Genomic DNA, 24461 nt, shown 5'->3' on the forward strand with positions numbered 1-24461 from the left:
AGCCTCGTGAGGTAACTAGTGTACCCCCCCCCACATGTATATACTGATGTAACTAGTGTACCCCCCACCCACATGTATATACTGATGTAACTAGTGTACCCCCCACATGTATATACTGAGGTAACTAGTGTACCCCCCACATGTATATACTGAGGTAACTAGTGTACCCCCCACACATGTATATACTGAGGTAACTAGTGTACCCCCCCACATGTATATACTGAGGTAACTAGTGTACCCCCACATGTATATACTGACGTAACTAGTGTACTTGTGAGGTAAATGTTTCCACCTATGTTGATAGGATAACACGGTGGTCGCCGTCGTCCTCTGCGCTGTAGCCCTCTGGTCACCGAGGGGCGGAGGCTGTCACGGATTCGTCATCGCTACGTGTCGGTGGGGGAGGGGAACCCGTGTGTTTATCATCAATGTCACGTGACTCCTGCGGCTAACCTGACTTCGCGCCAAATCCTGCTGGCCGCGCACGCGGCTCTCACTCGGTCGCAGCCGGAGACATTTTGAAAGCGCTCGCAAGCGGCGATTGGCCAGCTCAGACCCCGCCTCGTGACGTCAGATGTGTGCGCTCTTGCATTGGGCGTTCCCGGCTCCGCCTCATGACGTCAGGCGCATGCGCGCTCCCTTTGGCCCGCCCCCCTCCTCCACCCCCTGTGACTAACGGTCGCGTCAGGCTGACGGGACGGAGAATCGCAGCGCTGAGTAAGCCGCGGATCACACCTGCAGGTTACCGTGCGGATATCGCCCGGACACGCCCGCCCGCCTGCCCCGCTCCCTGGATCATGGTGAGCGCCCCCGGGCGGCTCCTGCTGACACCGCGCCCGAGGACGGAGAGCTGGTGAGCCGCGGGCTCGTGAGGTGACAGCGACCATGAGTTACCCGGACATCCGACAGAAGCTCGTGTTCTCCGGCAGCGACTGCGACGAGGAGGACGGCAACAGCACCGGCGAGGACTCGGCCTTCCAGGAGTCTGACTCCCCCGGCGGCCAGCCGCCCCAACCGAGCCCCGGGAGCCCCGGAGGGAGAGACGGCCGGCCCTGGGAGGAGGAGGAGGAGGAGGAAGGGCTCGGCTCATCGCCTGTCAAATCCCCGGGAGATTACTTCATGTGCGGCTCCCCCTCACCGGAGCCCCGGAGAATGCAGCACCGGGGGGGATCGAGCTCACCGGAGCCCCGGAGACTGCAGCACCGGGGGGGATCGAGCTCACCGGAGCCCCGGAGACTGCAGCACCGGGGGGGATCGAGCTCACCGGAGCCCCGGAGGATGGAGCACCGGGGGGGATCGAGCTCACCGGAGCCCCGGAGACTGCAGCACCGGGGGGGATCGAGCTCACCGGAGCCCCGGAGACTGCAGCACCGGGGGGGATCGAGCTCACCGGAGCCCCGGAGACTGCAGCACCGGGGGGGATCGAGCTCACCGCTGCCCGAGCCCCCCGGCACCCCGCCCCACAAGACCTTCCGCAAGCTGAGACTGTTCGACACCCCACACACCCCCAAGGTAAGGACACCCGAGTATATGACTGACACCCGAGTATATGACTGACACCCGGAATATACACCCTGATGTATCACTAACACCCTAGTATATAACTGACACCCGGAATATACACCCGAATATCACTGACACCCGGAATATACACCCGAATATCACTGACACCCTTGTATATGACTGACAACCAGAATATACACCTGAATATGATTGACACCTTGAATTTGACTGACACCCGGAATATACACCCAGATATCACTGACAATCTAGTATATGACTGACAACCAGAATATACAGCTTGATGACTGACACCCGGAATATACACCATGATGTATCACTGACACCCTAGTATATCACTGACACCGGGAATATACACCCTGTTGTATCACTGACACCGGGAATATACACCCTGTTGTATCACTGACACCCAGAATATACACCCTGTTGTATCACTGACACCCGGAATATACACCCTGATGTATCACTGACACCCAGAATATACACCCTGTTGTATCACTGACACCCAGAATATACACCCTGTTGTATCACTGACACCCGGAATATACACCCTGATGTGTGACTGACACCCGGAATATACACCCTGTTGTATCACTGACACACGGAATATACACCGAATATGACTGACACCCTAGTATATGACTGACACCTGGAATATACACCCTGTTGTATCACTGACATTCTAGTATATCACTGACACCGGGAATATACACCCAAATATCACTGACACCCTAGTATATGACTGACACCCGGAATATACACCCTGTTGTATCACTGACATTCTAGTATATCACTGACACCGGGAATATACACCCAAATATCACTGACACCCTAGTATATGACTGACACCCAGAATATACACCCTGATGTGTGATTGACGCCCAGAATATACACCCTGATGTATCACTGACACCCAGAATATACACCCTGTTGTATCACTGACACCCAGAATATACACCCTGTTGTATCACTGACACCCGGAATATACACCCTGATGTGTGACTGACACCCGGAATATACACCCTGTTGTATCACTGACACACGGAATATACACCGAATATGACTGACACCCTAGTATATGACTGACACCTGGAATATACACCCTGTTGTATCACTGACATTCTAGTATATCACTGACACCGGGAATATACACCCAAATATCACTGACACCCTAGTATATGACTGACACCCGGAATATACACCCTGTTGTATCACTGACATTCTAGTATATCACTGACACCGGGAATATACACCCAAATATCACTGACACCCTAGTATATGACTGACACCCAGAATATACACCCTGATGTGTGATTGACGCCCAGAATATACACCCTGATGTATCACTGACACCCTAGTATATGACTGACACCCGGAATATACTCCCGAATATGACTGACACCCGGAATATACACCCTGATGTATCACATCCTAGTATATCACTGACACCCAGAATATACACCCGAACATAAATGACACCCGGAATATACACCATGATGTATCACTGACACCCTAGTATATCACTGACACCCGGAATATACACCCCGATGTATTACTGACACCCAGAATATACACCCAGATGTATCACTGACACCCAGAATATACACCCAGATGTATCACTGACAGCAGGAATATACACTCTGTTGTATCACTGACAGCAGGAATATACACCCTGTTGTATCACTGACAGCAGGAATATACACCCTGTTGTATCACTGACAGCAGGAATATACACTCTGTTGTATCACTGACACCGGGAATATACACCCTGATGTGCGACTGACACGCGGAATATACACCCTGATGTGTGACTGAAATGCGGAATATACACCCTGATGTGTAACGGACACCCCAATTATACACCCTGTTGTATCACTGACACCTCAAATATACACTCTGTTGTATTACTGACAGTCCAAATATACACTCTGTTGTTTCACTGACAGTCCAAATATACACCCTGTTGTTTCACTGACACCCCAAATATACACCCTGTTGTTTCACTGACACCCCAAATATACACCCTGTTGTTTCACTGACACCCCAAATATACACCCTGTTGTTTCACTGACACCCCAAATATACACCCTGACGTATCACTGACACCCCAAATATACACCCTGACGTATCACTGACACCCCAAATATACACCCTGACGTATCACTGACACCCCAAATATACACCCTGACGTATCACTGACACCCCAAATATACACCCTGACGTATCACTGACACCCCAAATATACACCACGATGTGTGACTGGCACCCGGAATATACACCTTTATGTATATCACCTAGATACATCTTTTACCCCGCACACCCCTAGGACTTGTAGATATATCACCCCTAGATATATGAGACAAGGTAAGGACACCTGGATATTACACACCTACTATCACTGACACGCCAAACGTAAGGACCCCAGGAATATACACCTCAATATCACTCACCCACACACCCCAAAGTTAAGTTTCCCCCCCATATATCACAGACACCCAAATAATATACAGTTGCTTGTGTCACTGACACCCCCCCCCCCCCCCCTGTATATTGTGTGGGGCTCTGGACCCTGTATATTGCGTTGGATCCAGCAGGGTTGTGATAGTAATGTCCTCTGTTGTGTTGCTGTGGATGGTGGACACTGTGATGTGATGTTGTGTTATGGGGGGGGGGTGTTTGCGGAGGTCAGTGCGGTTATTGGGGGGGTTTGCAGAGGTCAGTGCGGTTATTGGGGGGGGTGTTTGCGGAGGTCGGTGCGGTTATTGGGGGGGTTTGCAGAGGTCAGTGCGGTTATTGGGGGGGTGTTTGCGGAGGTCGGTGCGGTTATTGGGGGGGTTTGCAGAGGTCTGTGCAGTAGAGGTCACTGTACACACAGCTGGTCATTGGGGGGTTTAAATCAAAATATAGATATAATATAAATATAGACAGGTGTGAGATAAAAATAACCCCCCTCTGTGTGTATAGAGCTGTATACTGCCCTGTGTGTGTGTGTGTGTGTGTGTATATATAATATATATTGCCCCCTGTGTATGTGTGTGTGTATATATATAATATATATACTGCCCCGGCCCTGTGTATGTATGTATATAGAGCTGTATACTGCCCCCTGTGTGTATTTTTATATAGGGCTGTATACTGCCACCTTTAGATCTGTATACAGCTGTGTGTATATATACATGTAGTGTCGGGGCGTCTCCTCCTGTGTTTCCGCCTTTGGTGAATGCCTCCAGTGATCTTCCCCTCCCCCTCCTCCTCCTCCTGTGCTGGAATGTGATGTGTGGTGGGGGAGGGGAGCTGTATATACACTCTGCAGTGTGTGTGTGTGTGTACACAAAATCTTCTTCTAGATGATGATGATGATAATAATGGTGACCCCGCGTGGTCTGGGCCCCAGCAGGGGGCAGTCTTCCATATGATGATGATAATATTAATAGTAATAATAATAATGGTGACCCTGCGTGGTATGGGCCCCAGCAGGGGGCAGTCTACCATATGATGATATGATGATGATGATAATAATAATGGTGACCCCGCGTGGTCTGGGCCCCAGCAGGGGGCAGTCTTCCATATGATGATGATGATGATGATGATGATGATGATGATGATAATAATGGTCACCCTGTTTGGTCTGGGCCCCAGCAGGGGGCAGTCTTCCTGATGATGATAATGGTGACCCTGTGTTGTCTTCTTCTCTCGGCAGAGTTTACTGTCCCGAGCCCGGGGTCTGGGCTCCAGCGCCCTGAGGAACAGAGGGGGCGCTCTCTTCAAAGATGTAGGGGGGTCCGAGAAGAGAGACTCCATTTACAGAGCCCCCCAAGTGAACATCAACCCCTTCACCCCTGTGTCCCTGGACCTGCAAAACTCCAGCGATGGCTGCCGGCGGAGGAAGAGGGCGCACTGCAATGAGTGAGGGGACTCTCTATGGCTCTGGGTGGTGGGCTAGGGGCTCTGTGGTGGGTGGTCTGTGGATTGGGTTTGAGGGCTCTTTGGGGGGGCCCTCTACGGTTGGCGTGTGGTTCTCTATGGTCAGTGAAGGGGGGGGGGGGGCCTGTCTAAAGTCGTCGTGCTGTGTGGAGGGCTGTCTGTTGTTGGCGGGTGGTTCTCTATGGTCATTGGTGTGGGGTGTTGTCTGTGTGTGGTGGGCTGTCTATACTTGGTTTACTGTGTGAGGAGCTTTCTATGGTTGGCGGGTGGTTCCCTATGGTTGGTGGTCTGTGTGTTGGGGGAGGGGCTGTCTCTGGTCTGTGTGTTGGGGGAGGGGTTGTCTGTGTGTTGGGAGAGGGGCTGTCGGTCTGTGTGTTGAGGGAGGAGCTGTCGGTGGTCTGTGTTGGGGGAGGGGCTTCTCTGGTTTGGGGATGGGCTGTCTCTGGTGGTGTGTGTTGGGGGAGGGGCTGTCTCTGGTCGGTGGTCTGTGTGTTGGGGGGGCTGTCTCTGGTCAGTGGTCTGTGTGTTGGGGGAGGGGCTTCTCTGGTCTGTGTTGGGGAGGGGCTTCTCTGGTCGGTGGTCTTTCTTTTGGGGGAGGGGCTTCTCTGGTCGGTGGTCTTTCTTTTGGGGGAGGGGCTTCTCTGGTCGGTGGTGTTTCTTTTGGGGGAGGGGCTTCTCTGGTCGGTGGTCTGTGTGTTGGGGGAGGGGCTTCTCTGGTCGGTGGTCTGTGTGTGTTGGGGGAGGGGCTTCTCTGGTCGGTGGTCTGTGTGTGTTGGGGGAGGGGCTGTCTCTGGTCGGTGGTCTCTTTGTTGGGGGGCTGTCTGGTCAGTGGTCTGTGTTTTGGGGGTGGGGCTGTCAGTGGTCTGTGTGCTGGGGGAGGGGCTTCTCTGGTGGGTGGTCTTCTGTTGGGGGAGGGGCTTTTCTGGTGGGTGGTCTGTTGGGGGAGGGGCTTCTCTGGTGGGTGGTCTTTCTGTTGGGGGAGGGGCTTCTCTGGTGGGTGGTCTGTCTTCTATAACGCTGTTCTTTCTCCCCAGCTCCTGCGGTGAGGACATGGAGGGCAGTGACTGTGAGCTGCAGGAGGACAGCATCAGACCCGCTAAGGTAATGCTCCCCCCGCTTCCCGCCGTTCCTCCGGTTACAGGTTATGGAGAGAGAGACATTTAGTCACAGTCTTGTTCCTCCCACAGAGAATCACCATCACGGAGAGTAACATGAAGTCCCGATACGCCATAGAGTTCCATGAGCTGGAGAAGATCGGATCCGGAGAGTTCGGAGCCGTGTACAAATGCGTCAAGAGGCTGGACGGCTGCATCTACGCCATCAAACGCTCCAAGAAGCCCCTGGCCGGCTCTCTGGATGAGTAAGTGTCGCCGGCGGTAGTCATGTGATCGCCGGGGGTCATGTGACTGCGCTGACCACATTCCTGTCTTCTGTTGGACTCCTTAGAAGATCTAAATATTTTATTTAAAGAACGTTCAAAGTAAAAGTGCAACAGAGACACCGAATGTGCGTGACCGCTACAAGTGTGTAAGAGACTGCAGATGTGACCGCTGCAAGCGTGTAAGAGACTGCAGATGTGACCGCTGCAAGTGTGTAAGAGACTGCAGATGTGACCGCTGCAAGTGTGTAAGAGCCTGCAGATGTGACCGCTGCAAGCGTGTAAGAGACTGTGCACCTGACTGCTGCAGGTGTGGAAGAGACTGTGGACGTGACCTTGACTGAATGTGAGGATGGGTGAGACGGCTGTAACGTGGTCAGCGCTCTCATCTGACGTCCGTCCGGGTTTCTTTCTCACAGGCAGATTGCGCTGCGGGAAGTGTACGCTCACGCCGTCCTGGGGCAGCACCCTCACGTGGTGCGCTATTACTCCGCCTGGGCCGAGGACGATCACATGCTGATCCAGAACGAGTATTGTAACGGTGAGTAACAACAAGTGCTGTTGACGGATCCTGTTCACTTCTTCTTGTCCCCCAGCCTGCAGCTTTCCAGAACTACAACAGTGTGAGATTTATCGGCTGGGGGAGTGTGACCCTCTGTTATGATGCCCACCGGGGGCTTAGCGCATCACCATCCTCATTACTACTTATCTATCACCAGGTGGAAGTTTAGCCGACGCCATTAGCGAAAACTACCGCACCATGCACTACTTCAGCGAGTCGGAAGTGAAGGACCTGCTGCTCCAGGTGGCCCGAGGGCTGAAGTACATTCACTCCATGTCTCTGGTGCACATGGACATAAAGCCAAGTACGTCCTCTACCCCACCGGGTGTAGGTGTGTGCCCTCTCTGACCCCACCTGACACCCTGAGTCACCTCTCTTCATGTCACCCACAGGCAACATCTTCATATCCCGGACAGAGGTTCCCGGCACGACGCTAGATGAGGCGGACGATGAGGATGGCGGCCCCCGAAGAGTGACCTATAAGATAGGTGAGGGTACTGTCTGTGCAACTCCCATCATGTCTGAACATCCGAAGCTCTGGCTGTCCGGGCATGATGGAGGGGCCACAGGTTCTAGGTGGTGGAAGCCATAGACCTGTCCGTGTTTTGTTTCTGGCTTCTTACCGGTGTATTTATGTACAGGTGACCTTGGCCATGTGACCCGGGTGTCCAGTCCGCAGGTAGAAGAAGGGGATAGTCGATTTTTGGCCAATGAAGTGTTACAAGAGGTGAGTTTTTAAGGCTATTATCTGCCAGTATGTACATACTAGAGGCGCTCTGTGCCCGTTGGCATCATACTTTGTATACTGGCACATTGGCTGCTGATCTGCTTCTATTAACCTCAGGTCTTGAGCCGCCCTGTTGTGCCAGAATCTGATCATGACGTGACTTTTGTTTTATCTTGTTACCAGGATTACTCTCAGTTGCCAAAAGCCGACATCTTTGCCCTGGCCTTGACGGTCTGGTGTGCTGCGGGGGCTGAACCGCTCCCGGCTAACGGGGACCAGTGGCATGAAATCAGGCAGGGCAGGCTGCCCACCGTGCCCCAGGTGCTGTCCCAGGAGTTTGTGGATCTGATAAAGGTCAGTGGCTGCAGTGAGCGTCCGGTGTATACACAGTGTGTACAGTATCGGCTACATATACATGGAGGGGCCAGTTATGGGCATGTGTAGGGGGCCCCAGCATATGTAATGACCTGTATGTGGTAACATGTCCACGTTCTTTATTTTATCACTGACTCCTCCTTATCTCGGTCCTCCAGCTCATGGTTTCTCCAGATCCAGAGAAGAGGCCGTCCGCCGTGGCCCTTGTCAGACACTCGGTTCTCCTGTCTGCGTCACGGAAGAGTGCTGACCAGCTGAGGATAGAACTGAACGCCGAAAAGTTTAAGAACGCACTTCTACAGAAGTAAGGCTCCTTACCCCTCCCTCTATGTGTATTAAGCTCCTTATCCTTCCCTCTATGTGTATTAGGCTCCTTACCCTCCCCTCTATGTACCCTGGAGAGTATTAGGCTCCTTACCCCTCCCTCTATGTGTATTCGGCTCCTTACCCCTCCCTATATGTGTATTAGGCTCCTTACCCCCCCCCCCTCTATATACCCTGGAGAGTATTAGGCTCCTTACCCCTCCCTCTATGTACCCCGGAGAGTATTAGGCTCCTTACCCCTCCCTCTATGTGTATTAGGCTCCTTACCCCTCCCTATATGTGTATTAGGCTCCTTACCCCCCCTCTATGTACCCTGGAGAGTATTAGGCTCCTTACCCCTCCCTCTATGTACCCCGGAGAGTATTAGGCTCCTTACCCCTCCCTCTATGTGTATTAGGCTCCTTACCCTTCCCTCTATGTACCCCAGAGAGCATTAGGCTCCTTATCCTTCCCTTTATGTATACTAGGCTCCTTACCCTCCCCTCTATGTACCCCAGAGAGCATTAGGCTCCTTATCCTTCCCTTTATGTACCCTGGAGAGTATTAGGCTCCTTACCCTCCCTCTATGTACCCCGGAGAGTATTAGGCTCCTTATCCTTCCCTTTATGTACCCTGGAGAGTATTAGGCTCCTTACCCTCCCTCTATGTACCCCGGAGAGTATTAGGCTCCTTACCCTCCCCTCTATGTACCCCGGAGAGTATTAGGCTCCTTACCCTCCCCTCTATGTACCCCGGAGAGTATTAGGCTCCTTACCCTCCCCTCTATGTACCCCGGAGAGTATTAGGCTCCTTACCCTTCTCTCTATGTACCCCAGAGAGCATTAGGCTCCTTACCCTTCCCTCTATGTGTATTAGGCTCCTTACCCCTCCCTCTATGTACCCCGGAGAGTATTAGGCTCCTTACCCTCCCTCTATGTACCCCGGAGAGTATTAGGCTCCTTAACCCTCCCTCTATGTGTATTAGGCTCCTTACCCTTCCCTCTATGTACCCCGGAGAGTATTAGGCTCCTTACCCTCCCCTCTATGTACCCCGGAGAGCATTAGGCTCCTTACCCTCCCCTCTATGTACCCCGGAGAGTATTAGGCTCCTTACCCTTCTCTCTATGTACCCCAGAGAGCATTAGGCTCCTTACCCTTCCCTCTATGTGTATTAGGCTCCTTACCCCTCCCTCTATGTACCCCGGAGAGTATTAGGCTCCTTACCCTCCCCTCTATGTACCCCGGAGAGTATTAGGCTCCTTACCCTCCCTCTATGTACCCCGGAGAGTATTAGGCTCCTTACCCCTCCCTCTATGTGTATTAGGCTCCTTACCCTTCCCTCTATGTACCCCGGAGAGTATTAGGCTCCTTACCCTTTCCTCTATGTACCCCGGAGAGTATTAGGCTCCTTACCCTTTCCTCTATGTACCCCAGAGAGCATTAGGCTCCTTACCCCTCCCTCTATGTACCCCGGAGTGTATTAGGCTCCTTACCCTCCCCTCTATGTACCCCGGAGAGTATTAGGCTCCTTACCCTCCCTCTATGTACCCCGGAGAGTATTAGGCTCCTTACCCTCCCCTCTATGTACCCCGGAGAGTATTAGGCTCCTTACCCTCCCTCTATGTACCCCGGAGAGTATTAGGCTCCTTACCCTCCCCTCTATGTACCCCGGAGAGTATTAGGCTCCTTACCCTCCCCTCTATGTACCCCGGAGAGTATTAGGCTCCTTACCCTCCCTCTATGTACCCCGGAGAGTATTAGGCTCCTTACCCCCCCCTCTATGTACCCCAGAGAGCATTAGGCTCCTTACCCTCCCCTCTATGTACCCCGGAGAGTATTAGGCTCCTTACCCTCCCCTCTATGTACCCCAGAGAGCATTAGGCTCCTTACCCTCCCCTCTATGTACCCCGGAGAGTATTAGGCTCCTTACCCTTCCCTCTATGTGTATTAGGCTCCTTACCCTCCCCTCTATGTACCCCGGAGAGTATTAGGCTCCTTACCCTCCCCTCCTCCCAGGTGTCGGCAGCCCCTTAGATGCTGTAATTCTCCATCCTCCCGTGGTCCACTCAGTATAGTTTTCAGGACTATATATTTTTCCCTCCATTTTCCAGGGAACTGAAGAAAGCCCAGATAGCGAAAGCTGCAGCGGAGGAGCGAGCGTTATTCCCTGACAGGATGACCACGCGCTCCACATCGCAAAACAGGACCACCCGCCTCATAGGAAAGAAGATGAACCGCTCTGTCAGCCTGACTATATATTGATGTATATAAGACTGGTAACTGAGTACTAGTCAGTGCCGATCTGGGACGTTCCTGCCCGTTTTAAAGACGTCAGTGGAAACCATGGTCCGGTCGATGGCTCTCCTGGACCTTCTAGACGTGTGTAGTAGGATGACTTCGGCCAGGGGGGCAGCAGCCGCCATTTCCGCCATCCTGTCCGTCTCGGCCCCCGCCTGAGGACGTGTTGCCACACGTGTGGCACTCTGGGCATGACCTGGTAACGTGGCCTTTCCCGGCCGTCCTGCGGGATCCAGGTGCAGAGCCGGCGGCGGTGCGGAGGGTCCAGCCTGCTCCATATAATGTGATGCTTCCTGATATTACTGTAGTCGTTTACCGTTCAGCGGATCGTACTAATACGGTATTGTCTCCCTCCCCCTCTTGTACATGTGTATTATAAGCCGTTGACTATGTAGACGGACGCCCCGGCCCCTGCGGCCGGCGCTCTTGTACCCGGGTACATTTTTATTGTTGTATATTCGACTTTTGAGCACTTTCTCAGCACCGGGTGAATCCTCGGAGAACGCCTTGTATTTACCGTGTGCCATTTGCTGCTATATTAGTTCTTGGTTTTTTTTGTATGTTGCTGTACAAATTGTAGCATTAAACAATCATTGTTGGTAATGACCCCCAGTGATAGTGACAGGCGGCCGCCCCCCCCATCCCCAGTACAGAAGACAATGGCGGCTGCGGAGGCGTGAGCGTCACCTTCTCCCGGATCTCCCCTGCACCTTGTTGGTACCATTGTTTGTACACTCGTGTCCTGTGTTGTACAGTAACAATACTATAAGCTCCAGCTCCTCCGATGGGTCTGTCCGAATGGGGTGCAATAGTCTGCAGCTGTATGAGATTGGTAAGAGGCAGAAGACTGCTGATGGATGATCAGATTGTGTAGAGTCCAGAGCGCTGTACCATCTCTGATCAGTGCGAGAATCGCCCGTCCTGTCTGTATTATAGAATGAAATCTACTGTGATCACATCCTGGACGACTAGAAGCTTCTATGGATATTATTACTGCAGTGACCCTGAGTGCTTCATCTGTGGGGGACCTCGCCTCTTGTCCGACACCTCCCCTCCCCCTTCAGATCTCATGTCTGCGTTCAGTTTGATGGACGATTATGCCACCTACAATCCTGTACATCTAGATGATTCTCTGTAAATAATAAAGTTTCTTCCTGTGCCTTCCTCCTCCATTACTGTCCAAAGTCTTGTTTATTATATTGTTGGTTCATGTTTCTGAAGAGGGCATACTCCAGAGCTGCACTCACTATTCAGCTGGTGGGGTCACTGTGTACATACATTACTGATCCTGAGTTACATCATGTATTATACTCCAGAGCTGCACTCACTATTCTGCTGGTGGGGTCACTGTGTACATACATTACATTACTCATCCTGTATTATACTCCAGAGCTGCACTCACTATTCTGCTGGTGGGGTCACTGTGTACATACATTACATTACTGATCCTGAGTTACATCCTGTATAATACTCCAGAGCTGCACTCACTATTCTGCTGGTGGGGTCACTGTGTACATACATTACTGATCCTGAGTTACATCCTGTACTATACTCCAGAGCTGCACTCACTATTCTGCTGGTGGGGTCACTGTGTACGTACATTACTGATCCTGAGTTACATCCTGTATTATACCCCAGAGCTGCACTCACTATTCTGCTGGTGGGGTCACTGTGTATATACATTACTGATCCTGAGTTACATCCTGTATTATACTCCAGAGCTGCACTCACTATTCTGCTGGTGGGGTCACTGTGTACATACATTACATTACTGATCCTGAGTTACATCCTGTATTATACTCCAGAGCTGCACTCACTATTCTGCTGGTGGGGTCACTGTGTACATACATTACATTACTGATCCTGAGTTACATCCTGTATTATACCCCAGAGCTGCACTCACTATTCTGCTGGTGGGGTCACTGTGTATATACATTACTGATCCTGAGTTACATCCTGTATTATACTCCAGAGCTGCACTCACTATTCTGCTGGTGGGGTCACTGTGTACATACATTACATTACTGATCCTGAGTTACATCCTGTATTATACTCCAGAGCTGCACTCACTATTCTGCTGGTGGGGTCACTGTGTACATACATTACATTACTGATCCTGAGTTACATCCTGTATTATACTCCAGAGCTGCACTCACTATTCTGCTGGTGGGGTCACTGTGTACATACATTACTGATCCTGAGTTACATCCTGTATTATACTCCAGAGCTGCACTCTCTCACCCATCTCGCGCCATCTAACATGTTAGCCACAATAAATGGCTGTTCTCTGTCCCCCATGTCCGCTGCCTTGGGGTCACCTATAATTCTGTACTGTCACATTCAGGCCCTGACCCCTTCCTGCCGCTTTCACCTCAATAACATTTCCTGAGTCCGCTCTTTTCTCACCCCTGACTCCTCCTCATCTCCTGCCTGGACTACTGCACCATCCTCCTCTCTGGCCTTCCATCTAAGATCCCTCCCTGGCTGTTAATAAGGTATATGGGTAGCTAGATAGGCAATGGGGTACTTCGGCTGAACTGCACTTTGCTCCACTGCAGAAAAACCTCTTTGTACTGGAACATCCTACATTAGTCACCCCGGACATAGGTGAAGGTTTATCTTCTTGCTGGTAGTTACCCTACCGTAGGCTTATAGCGCTGCATACTGGACCTGGAACAACTCAGAAGGATAACAGGATCATACACAGACCCTGGCAGCGGGACCAGGCCGCTAGGCCAGGCCCTGGAGTAAGCTTCAGCAGGAGCAAGCTTTGTTACACACTCTGACAGAACTGACTAGAACTCTCAGCTAGGGAGCGTCATAGCAGTGGATGGGACTAATCTCCCATTGCTGGGGAACTTTCTGGAACAGACTACACCTCTGTGTGTGCTAGGTGGACGTGTGTGGTATCCAGCTCAGGGACTGGATACCAGCGTGCCAACCAAACATAGAACTAGTGCAAACCCTTCACCCGTGCAATAAATAAGAAAAGTGAGACACCTAGTGGTAGAAAAGTGCAAACCCTCAATCCAGAGCATAGAAATACACATATACTGCTCAAAGAACTAACGGGGACACTCACACAACACAACGTAACTCCATGTTAGGGTGCGCTCACACCTACAGAATCCGCAGCAGATTTCATGCTGTGTATAGTTATTTAGTCAAATCTGCTGCATGTCCTGTACATGTGAACGTACCCAAAGTCAGACATCAGACTGTCCACTCAGAAAGCATCACCACTGTCACCTGCAGTCAGCGAGACCGCCTGCAGGTGGGGACCACTTCTCACTACCTAGGCTTTCTGGCTGGTGTTTTGGTCACTTTTGAATGTTGCTGGTGCTGTCACACTCGTGGTACCATGAGACGGACTCTACAACCCACACAGGTGGCTCAGGTAGTGCAGCTCATCCAGGGTGGCACATCAATGCGAGCTGTGGCAAGAAGGTTTGCTGTGTCTGTCAGCGTAGTGTCCAGAGGCTGGAGGCTACCAGGAGACAGGCCAGTACACCAGGAGACGTGGAGGAGGCCGTAGTGTCCAGAGGCTGGAGCCTTCCAGGAGACAGGCCAGTACACAGGAGACATGGAGGAGGCCGTAGTGTCCAGAGGCTGGAGGCTACCAGGAGACGTGGAGGAGGCCGTAGTGTCCAGAGGCTGGAGGCTACCAGGAGACATGGAGGAGGCCGTAGTGTCCAGAGGCTGGAGGCTACAAGGAGACAGGCCAGTACACAGGAGACATGGAGGAGGCCGTAGTGTCCAGAGGCTGGAGGCTACCAGGAGACAGGCCAGTACAACAGGAGACGTGGAGGAGGCCGTAGTGTCCAGAGGCTGGAGGCTACCAGGAGACATGGAGGAGGCCATAGTGTCCAGAGGCTGGAGGCTACCAGGAGACGTGGAGGAGGCCATAGTGTCCAGAGGCTGGAGGCTACCAGGAGACGTGGAGGAGGCCATAGTGTCCAGAGGCTGGAGGCTACCAGATGACATGGAGGAGGCCGTAGTGTCCACAGGCTGGAGGCTACCAGATGACATGGAGGAGGCCGTAGTGTCCAGAGGCTGGAGGCTACCAGGAGACGTGGAGGAGGCCGTAGTGTCCAGAGGCTGGAGGCTACCAGGAGACGTGGAGGAGGCCGTAGTGTCCAGAGGCTGGAGGCTACCAGGAGACGTGGAGGAGGCCGTAGTGTCCAGAGGCTGGAGGCTACCAGGAGACGTGGAGGAGGCCGTAGTGTCCAGAGGCTGGAGGCTACCAGGAGACGTGGAGGAGGCCGTAGTGTCCAGAGGCTGGAGGCTACCAGGAGACGTGGAGGAGGCCGTAGTGTCCAGAGGCTGGAGGCTACCAGATGACATGGAGGAGGCCGTAGTGTCCAGAGGCTGGAGAGGCTACCAGGAGACTGTACAAGGAGGACCAGGAGGAGCACTGCCAGAGCCCTGCACAAAGACCTCCAGCAGCCACAAATCTGCATGTGTCTGCACAAATGGTTAGAGACAGACTCCATGAGGACGGTATGAGGCCCGACGTCCACAGATGGGGGGGATGTGCTCACAGCCCAACACCGTGCAGGACGCAGACACCCCCTGTGCTCCTCACGGATTAGAGCAGGTTCACACTTAGCACGTGACAGACAGGACAGAGTCTGGAGACGCCGTGGAAAGAGACCTGCTGCCTGCAACGTCCTTCAGCATGAGCAGTCTGGCAGGGGGTCAGTAATGGGGGGGGGGGGGGGGGGGACAGCTGCCAGAGGTAGCCTGAGTGCCATTAGGTACTGAGACCCTCAGAGCCCTAGTGAGACCATATGCTGGTGCGGTTGGGGTTCCTCCTAATGCAGGACAATGCTAGACCTCATGTGTCAGCAGTTCCTGCAAGATGGAGGCAGTGATGGTCATACATACACCTCATCAGGAGCATGCCCGGGCCTTGTAGGGAGGTCATACATACACCTCATCAGGAGCATGCCCGGGCCTTGTAGGGAGGTCATACAGACACCTCATCAGGAGCATGCCCGGGCCTTGTAGGGAGGTCATACATACACCTCATCAGAAGCATGCCCGGGCCTTGTAGGGAGGTCATACACCTCATCAGGAGCATGCCCGGGCCTTGTAGGGAGGTCATACACCTCATCAGGAGCATGCCCGGGCCTTGTAGGGAGGTCATACAGACACCTCATCAGGGGCATGCCCGGGCCTTGTAGGGAATCATACAGACACCTCATAAGGAGCATGTCCGGGCCTTGTAGGGAGGTCATACACCTCATCAGGGGCATGCCCGGGCCTTGTAGGGAGGTCACACAGACACCTCATCAGGAGCATGCCCGGGCCTTGTAGGGACGTCATACAGACACCTCATCAGGAGCATGCCTGGGCCTTGTAGGGAGGTCATACAGACACCTCATCAGGGGCATGCCCGGGCCTTGTAGGGAGGTCATACAGACACCTCATCAGGAGCATGCCCGGGCCTTGTAGGGAGGTCATACACCTCATCAGGGGCATGCCCGGGCCTTGTAGGGAGGTCACACAGACACCTCATCAGGAGCATGCCCGGGCCTTGTAGGGAGGTCACACAGACACCTCATCAGGAGCATGCCCGGGCCTTGTAGGGAGGTCATACACCCCATCAGGAGCATGCCCGGGCCTTGTAGGGACGTCATACAGACACCTCATCAGGAGCATGCCTGGGCCTTGTAGGGAGGTCATACAGACACCTCATCAGGGGCATGCCCGGGCCTTGTAGGGAGGTCATACAGACACCTCATCAGGAGCATGCCCGGGCCTTGTAGAGAGGTCATACAGACACCTCATCAGGAGCATGCCCGGGCCTTGTAGAGAGGTCATACAGACACCTCATCAGGAGCATGCCCGGGCCTTGTAGGGAGGTCATACAGACACCTCATCAGGAGCATGCCCGGGCCTTGTAGGGAGGTCATACAGACACCTCATCAGAAGCATGCCCGGGCCTTGTAGGGAGGTCACACAGACACCTCATCAGGAGCATGCCCGGGCCTTGTAGGGAGGTCATACAGACACCTCATCAGGAGCATGCCCGGGCCTTGTAGGGAGGTTATACAGACACCTCATCAGGAGCATGCCCGGGCCTTGTAGGGAGGTCACACAGACACCTCATCAGGAGCATGCCCGGGCCTTGTAGGGAGGTCATACAGACACCTCATCAGGAGCATGCCCGGGCCTTGTAGGGAGGTCATACACCTCATCAGGAGCATGCCCGGGCCTTGTAGGGAGGTTATACAGACACCTCATCAGGAGCATGCCCGGGCCTTGTAGGGAGGTCATACAGACACCTCATCAGGAGCATGCCCGGGCCTTGTAGGGAGGTCATACAGACACCTCATCAGGAGCATGCCCGGGCCTTGTAGGGAGGTCATACAGGCATGTGGAGGCCACACACATACATATATAGACATTACAGCACAGTTGGATGAGCCACCATTGGGTAATACATGTATATATATGTCTGTGTATAACGGTAATATAATGCTATGGAGCAGGTTACACGGTGCAGGTCGGTGTCTCCAGCAGAGGGCGCTGCTCTCACACAGTCAGGGCTCAGTCACTATATTCACTCTATAGGAATCAGATTGAGAAAAGTTACTGAGATTTACCCTAAAAAGTCTCCCGATACAGTGTATCTAAGCCAAGCATATGTGATACTGTCTGATGAGCTGTGTAGCTAATCTTGCTAATATGTGTGATAGCTGCTACATGTAATCCGATTATATGTGATACTCTCTGCTCAGGTAATGTATCTAATCCAATCATGTGGGATACTGTCTGCTCAGGTAATGTATCTAATCCAATCATGTGGCTGTGCCTGTGGCTCTGTGGCGCCCCCTGTAGTTCTGTTCCCCGGGCTGTGGCGCCCCCTGTAGCTGTGTCCCCAGGCTGTGGCGCCCCCTGTAGCTGTGTCCCCGGGCTGTGGCGCCCCCTGTAGCTCTGTCCCCGGGCTGTGGCGCCCCCTGTAGCTCTGTCCCCCGGCCTGTGGCGCCCCCTGTAGCTCTGTCCCCCTGGCTGTGGCGCCCCCTGTAGCTGTGTCCCCGGGCTGTGGCGCCCCCTGTAGCTGTGTCCCCCGGGCTGTGGCGCCCCCTGTAGCTCTGTCCCCCTGGCTGTGGCGCCCCCTGTAGCTGTGTCCCTGGGCTGTGGCGCCCCCTGTAGCTCTGTCCCCGGGCTGTGGCGCCCCCTGTAGCTGTGTCCCCAGGCTGTGGCGCCCCTTGTAGCTCTGTCCCCGGGCTGTGGCGCCCCCTGTAGCTCTGTCCCCTGGCTGTGGCGCCCCCTGTAGCTCTGTCTTCGGGCTGTGGCGCCCCCTGTAGCTGTGTCCCCGGGCTGTGGCGCCCCCTATAGTTCTGTCCCCTGGCTGTGGCGCCCCCTGTAGCTCTGTCCCTTGGCTGTGACGCCCCCTGTAGCTCTGTCCCCGGGCTGTGGCGCCCCCTGTAGCTGTGTCCCCTGGCTGTGGCGCCCCCTGTAGCTCTGTGGCGCCCCCTGTAGCTCTGTCCCCGGGCTGTGGCGCCCCCTGTAGCTGTGTCCCCGGGCTGTGGCGCCCCCTGTAGCTGTGTCCCCTGGCTGTGGCGCCCCCTGTAGCTCTGTGGCGCCCCCTGTAGCTCTGTCCCCGGGCTGTGGCGCCCCCTATAGTTCTGTCCCCGGGCTGTGGCTCTGTGACGCCCCCTGTAGCTGTGTCCCCGGCCTGTGGTGCCCCCTGTAGCTCTGTCCCCCAGGCTGTGACGCCCCCTGTAGCTGTGTCCCCAGGCTGTGACGCCCCCTGTAGCTGTGTCCCCAGGCTGTGACGCCCCCTGTAGCTCTGTCCCTGGGCTGTGGCACCCCCTGTAGCTGTGTCCCCGGGCTGTGGCGCCCCCTGTAGCTGTGTCCCCGGGCTGTGGCGCCCCCTATAGTTCTGTCCCCTGGCTGTGGCGCCCCCTGTAGCTCTGTCCCCGGGCTGTGGCTCTGTGGCGCCCCCTGTAGCTCTGTCCCCGGGCTGTGGCGCCCCCTGCAGTTGGCTGTGGGAGTTGCTGCAGTCTCTGGTCTGTGAGTTTCTCTCTTGGTTTCTGCAGGTGTTCAGCGGCTTTCACTTCCCTCTCTGTCACCAAATCAGGATGTCGGGCAGCGGGGGTGGGGGGCTCCGGGGTCTGTCCTCCTCCCCTGTGATCCCCCAGAGACTGCACCCCCCCTCCCCCCCAACAAGAAGTCTGAGAATTACTGGAAGCCAAGACCCCGAGGTATGAGGAAGGAGCCCCCCGAGTCCAGGCCTGCTGCTGTTACATCTATAGGGATCTGATCACTGACTCTGGATCAGCTGCATTGTCTGCTGGGGTCCCTGGTGTCTGAATCCAACTCCACTGCTGCTCTGCCCATCCACCATCCACTGTGATTTATACTACAGCTCCGCTCTACTACTACTGTGGGGTGTAAGAGGCTCTGCAGCAGCTGAGGTGTAGGATGATGAGGTTCTGCAGCAGCTGAGGTGTAGGATGAGGTTCTGCAGCAGCTGAGGTGTAGGATGATGAGGTTCTGCAGCAGCTGAGGTGTATAATGAGGTTCTGCAGCAGCTGATGTGTAGGATGAGGTTCTGCAGCAGCTGAGGTGTAGTATGATGAGGTTCTGCAGCAGTTGAGGTGTATGATGAGGTTCTGCAGCAGCTGAGGTGTATGAGGTTCTGCAGCAGCTGAGGTGTAGTATAATGAGGTTCTGCAGCAGCTGAGGTGTAGTATGAGGTTCTGCAGCAGCTGAGGTGTAGTATAATGAGGTTCTGCAGCAGCTGAGGTGTAGTATGAGGTTCTGCAGCAGCTGAGGTGTAGGATGAGGTTCTGCAGCAGCTGAGGTGTAGTATGATGAGGTTCTGCAGCAGCTGGGGTGTAGTATGATGAGGTTCTGCAGCAGCTGAGGTGTAGTATGAGGTTCTGCAGCAGCTGAGGTGTAGTATGATGAGGTTCTGCAGCAGCTGAGATGTATTATGATTAGGTTCTGCAGCAGCTGAGGTGTAGTATGATGAGGTTCTGCAGCAGCTGAGGTGTAGTATGAGGTTCTGCAGCAGCTGAGGTGTAGTATGAGGTTCTGCAGCAGCTGAGGCGTAGTATGATTAGGTTCTGCAGCAGCTAAGGTGTAGGATGATGTTCTGCAGCAGCTGAGGTGTAGGATGAGGTTCTGCAGCAGCTGAGGTGTATGATGAGGTTCTGCAGCAGCTGAGGTGTATGAGGTTCTGCAGCAGCTAAGGTGTAGTATGATGAGGTTCTGCAGCAGCTGAGGTGTAGTTTGATGAGGTTCTGCAGCAGCTGAGGTGTAGTATGAGGTTCTGCAGCAGCTGAGCCGTAGTATGAAGAGGTTCTGCAGCAGCTGAGGTGTATGAGGTTCTGCAGCAGCTGAGGAGTATGATGAGGTTCTGCAGCAGCTGAGGTGTATATGAGGTTCTGCAGCAGCTGAGGTGTATGATGATGAGGTTCTGCAGCAGCTGAGGTGTAGGATGATGAGGTTCTGCAGCAGCTGAGATGTAGTATGATGAGGTTCTGCAGCAGCTGAGGTGTATGATGATGAGGTTCTGCAGCAGCTGAGGTGTAGGATGATGAGGTTCTGCAGCAGCTGAGGTGTATGATGATGAGGTTCTGCAGCAGCTGAGATGTAGTATGAGGTTCTGCAGCAGCTGAGGTGTAGGATGATGAGGTTCTGCAGCAGCTGAGGTGTATGAGGTTCTGCAGCAGCTGAGGTGTAGTATGAGGTTCTGCAGCAGCTGAGGTGTATGATTATGAGGTTCTGCAGCAGCTGAGGTGTATGATGAGGTTCTGCAGCAGCTGAGGCGTATGATGATGAGGTTCTGCAGCAGCTGAGGTGTAGTATGATGAGGTTCTGCAGCAGCTGAGGCGTAGTATGAGGTCCTGCAGCAGCTGAGGTGTAGTATGATTAGGTTCTGCAGCAGCTGAGGTGTATTATGATGAGGTTCTGCAGCAGCTGAGGTGTAGTATGATGAGGTTCTGCAGCAGCTGAGGTGTAGTATGAGGTTCTGCAGCAGCTGAGGTGTAGTATGAGGTTCTGCAGCAGCTGAGGCGTAGTATGATGAGGTTCTGCAGCAGCTGAGGTGTAGTATGATGAGGTTCTGCAGCAGCTGAGGTGTAGTATGATTAGGTTCTGCAGCAGCTGAGGTGTAGTATGATTAGGTTCTGCAGCAGCTGAGGTGTATTATGATGAGGTTCTGCAGCAGCTGAGGTGTAGTATGATGAGGTTCTGCAGCAGCTGAGGCGTAGTATGATGAGGTTCTTCAGCAGCTGAGATGTATTATGATTAGGTTCTGCAGCAGCTGAGGTGTAGTATGATGAGGTTCTGCAGCAGCTGAGGTGTAGTATGAGGTTCTGCAGCAGCTGAGGTGTAGTATGAGGTTCTGCAGCAGCTGAGGCGTAGTATGATTAGGTTCTGCAGCAGCTAAGGTGTAGGATGATGTTCTGCAGCAGCTGAGGTGTAGGATGAGGTTCTGCAGCAGCTGAGGTGTATGATGAGGTTCTGCAGCAGCTGAGGTGTATGAGGTTCTGCAGCAGCTAAGGTGTAGTATGATGAGGTTCTGCAGCAGCTGAGGTGTAGTTTGATGAGGTTCTGCAGCAGCTGAGGTGTAGTATGAGGTTCTGCAGCAGCTGAGCCGTAGTATGAAGAGGTTCTGCAGCAGCTGAGGTGTATGAGGTTCTGCAGCAGCTGAGGAGTATGATGAGGTTCTGCAGCAGCTGAGGTGTATATGAGGTTCTGCAGCAGCTGAGGTGTATGATGATGAGGTTCTGCAGCAGCTGAGGTGTAGGATGATGAGGTTCTGCAGCAGCTGAGATGTAGTATGATGAGGTTCTGCAGCAGCTGAGGTGTATGATGATGAGGTTCTGCAGCAGCTGAGGTGTAGGATGATGAGGTTCTGCAGCAGCTGAGGTGTATGATGATGAGGTTCTGCAGCAGCTGAGATGTAGTATGAGGTTCTGCAGCAGCTGAGGTGTAGGATGATGAGGTTCTGCAGCAGCTGAGGTGTATGAGGTTCTGCAGCAGCTGAGGTGTAGTATGAGGTTCTGCAGCAGCTGAGGTGTATGATTATGAGGTTCTGCAGCAGCTGAGGTGTATGATGAGGTTCTGCAGCAGCTGAGGCGTATGATGATGAGGTTCTGCAGCAGCTGAGGTGTAGTATGAGGTCCTGCAGCAGCTGAGGTGTAGTATGATGAGGTTCTGCAGCAGCTGAGGTGTAGTATGAGGTTCTGCAGCAGCTGAGGTGTAGTATGAGGTTCTGCAGCAGCTGAGGCGTAGTATGATGAGGTTCTGCAGCAGCTGAGGTGTAGTATGATGAGGTTCTGCAGCAGCTGAGGTGTAGTATGATTAGGTTCTGCAGCAGCTGAGGTGTATTATGATGAGGTTCTGCAGCAGCTGAGGTGTAGTATGATGAGGTTCTGCAGCAGCTGAGGCGTAGTATGATGAGGTTCTGCAGCAGCTGAGATGTATTATGATTAGGTTCTGCAGCAGCTGAGGTGTAGTATGATGAGGTTCTGCAGCAGCTGAGGTGTAGTATGAGGTTCTGCAGCAGCTGAGGTGTAGTATGAGGTTCTGCAGCAGCTGAGGCGTAGTATGATGAGGTTCTGCAGCAGCTGAGGCGTATGATGATTAGGTTCTGCAGCAGCTGAGGTGTAGTATGAGGTTCTGCAGCAGCTAAGGTGTAGTATGATGAGGTTCTGCAGCAGCTGAGGTGTAGTATGATGAGGTTCTGCAGCAGCTGAGGTGTATATGAGGTTCTGCAGCAGCTGAGGTGTAGTATGAGGTTCTGCAGCAGCTGAGGTGTATATGAGGGTCTGCAGCAGCTGGGGTGTAGTATGATGAGGTTCTGCAGCAGCTGAGGTGTATATGAGGTTCTGCAGCAGCTGAGGTGTATATGAGGTTCTGCAGCAGCTGAGGTGTATATGAGGCAGCACGGAGGCCTGGTCCCAGGAGCTTACACTCTAGCTGGGTTACAGGCTCATTAGGCTCCTGGTATGGGGAAGTGGCGGCGTCTGGGATTGGTCGCTCCTGGGTCACATGACGGGGAGGAGCCGAGCTGACGGCTGATGAAGCTTCGGGCTCCACACGGTCCTGGATGAAGAAGAAGCAGGAACTTTCTCTGTGTTTCTCGTGATTTTCCTGAGGAGACACAATGGCCTTAAAGGAGGATTTACTGAAGCCCATCTGGCACGCCTTCACCGCCCTGGACGTGGACAAGTGCGGCAAAGTCTCCAAGTCCCAGCTCAAGGTGAGAGGGCAGCGAGGGGTTAACCGGGACCTCACCTGCTGGAAGGCGGCCCCTGTCACTACTACTCACACCACCACTAACCCACAGTATACAGTGTATATATCCACCTGCTGTGTAACTACTACTCCCACCAGCACTACATGTAACTGATATATATCTCATAACCCACAGTATATATATATCCACCTGCTGTGTAACTACTACTCCCACCAGCACTACATGTATATATAATCCCATTTATATATACACTATATACACCTGCTGTGTAACTACTACTCCCACCATCACTACATGTATATATACACTATATACACCTGCTGTGTAACTACTACTCCCACCATCACTACATGTATATATATAATCCCATGTATATATACACCTGCTGTGTAACTACTACTCCCACCATCACTACATGTATATATATAATCCCATGTATATATACACCTGCTGTGTAACTACTACTCCCACCATCACTACATGTATATATATAATCCCATGTATACATACGCTATATACACCTGCTGTGTAACTACTACTCCCACCATCACTACATGTATATATATATAATCCCATGTATACATACGCTATATACACCTGCTGTGTAACTACTACTCCCACCATCACTACATGTGTATATATATAATCCCATGTATATATACACTATATACACCTGCTGTGTAACTACTACTCCCACCAGCATTACCCTGTATATATAATAACCCACTACATATATAAATCTGTCTTATCTATTTACCTGTGCTCTACCACTACTACTCCCAGCATCACTATATATACATATATCCACCAGATGTGTAACTACTACTCCCAGCATCACTATATATATATATATATATATATATATATATATATATTTCACTGTATATACCACAACTCCCATCCTTCTCCCCACTATACATAGTGATAGTAATCATTGCCATCCCAGCTGATGGATCTGGACCAGAACTACAACTCCCATCACCCTAACCTAAACACATCCTCCTCCTCGCCTCTCTGCAGCCCCCCCTCCCAATTGTCCATTTCCCTATGAATCGCTCCCTGTCTGCTCTGACACCTAATTATAATGTACAGATTCCGGGGCGTACTGTCACTTTAAGGAAGGGGAAGAGATTGTTTTGTGTGATTG

At 52.9% G+C, this 24461-nt stretch overlaps 2 protein-coding genes across 2 annotated transcripts in view; both read left to right on the forward strand.

Moving 5' to 3' along the window:
• The first annotated feature begins 646 nt into the window (after window positions 1-646).
• WEE1 (WEE1 G2 checkpoint kinase) lies at window positions 647-12260 on the forward strand. Its single transcript, XM_069965029.1, has 11 exons — window positions 647-1512; window positions 5222-5427; window positions 6480-6546; window positions 6633-6805; window positions 7243-7364; window positions 7543-7689; window positions 7778-7873; window positions 8027-8112; window positions 8296-8466; window positions 8646-8791; window positions 10902-12260. The coding sequence occupies exons 1-11, from the start codon at window positions 886-888 to the stop codon at window positions 11050-11052; spliced, it is 1992 nt and encodes a 663-aa protein (XP_069821130.1). The 5' UTR covers window positions 647-885; the 3' UTR covers window positions 11053-12260.
• A 10863-nt stretch (window positions 12261-23123) lies between these two features.
• SWAP70 (switching B cell complex subunit SWAP70) overlaps window positions 23124-24461 on the forward strand; it is a 51772-nt gene continuing 50434 nt past the window's right edge. The window contains exon 1 of the mRNA XM_069965030.1: window positions 23124-23317. Within this exon, the coding sequence (XP_069821131.1) occupies window positions 23222-23317 (96 nt within the window). The 5' untranslated portion in view covers window positions 23124-23221. The remainder of the gene's footprint in view (window positions 23318-24461) is intronic.

Source organism: Dendropsophus ebraccatus, chromosome 4, assembly GCF_027789765.1.
Source record: "Dendropsophus ebraccatus isolate aDenEbr1 chromosome 4, aDenEbr1.pat, whole genome shotgun sequence".
In the NCBI taxonomy this organism is placed as follows: Eukaryota; Metazoa; Chordata; class Amphibia; order Anura; family Hylidae; genus Dendropsophus; species Dendropsophus ebraccatus.

Bases quoted from the DNA above. Each gene is read 5' to 3' on its own strand.
- WEE1 (XM_069965029.1), top strand. From the start codon at position 886: ATGAGTTACCCGGACATCCGACAGAAGCTCGTGTTCTCCGGCAGCGAC. The intron at 5,428-6,479 runs GTGAGGGGACTC...CTTTCTCCCCAG, and splicing joins AAGAGGGCGCACTGCAATGA to CTCCTGCGGTGAGGACATGG. The intron at 8,467-8,645 runs GTCAGTGGCTGC...TCGGTCCTCCAG, and splicing joins AGTTTGTGGATCTGATAAAG to CTCATGGTTTCTCCAGATCC.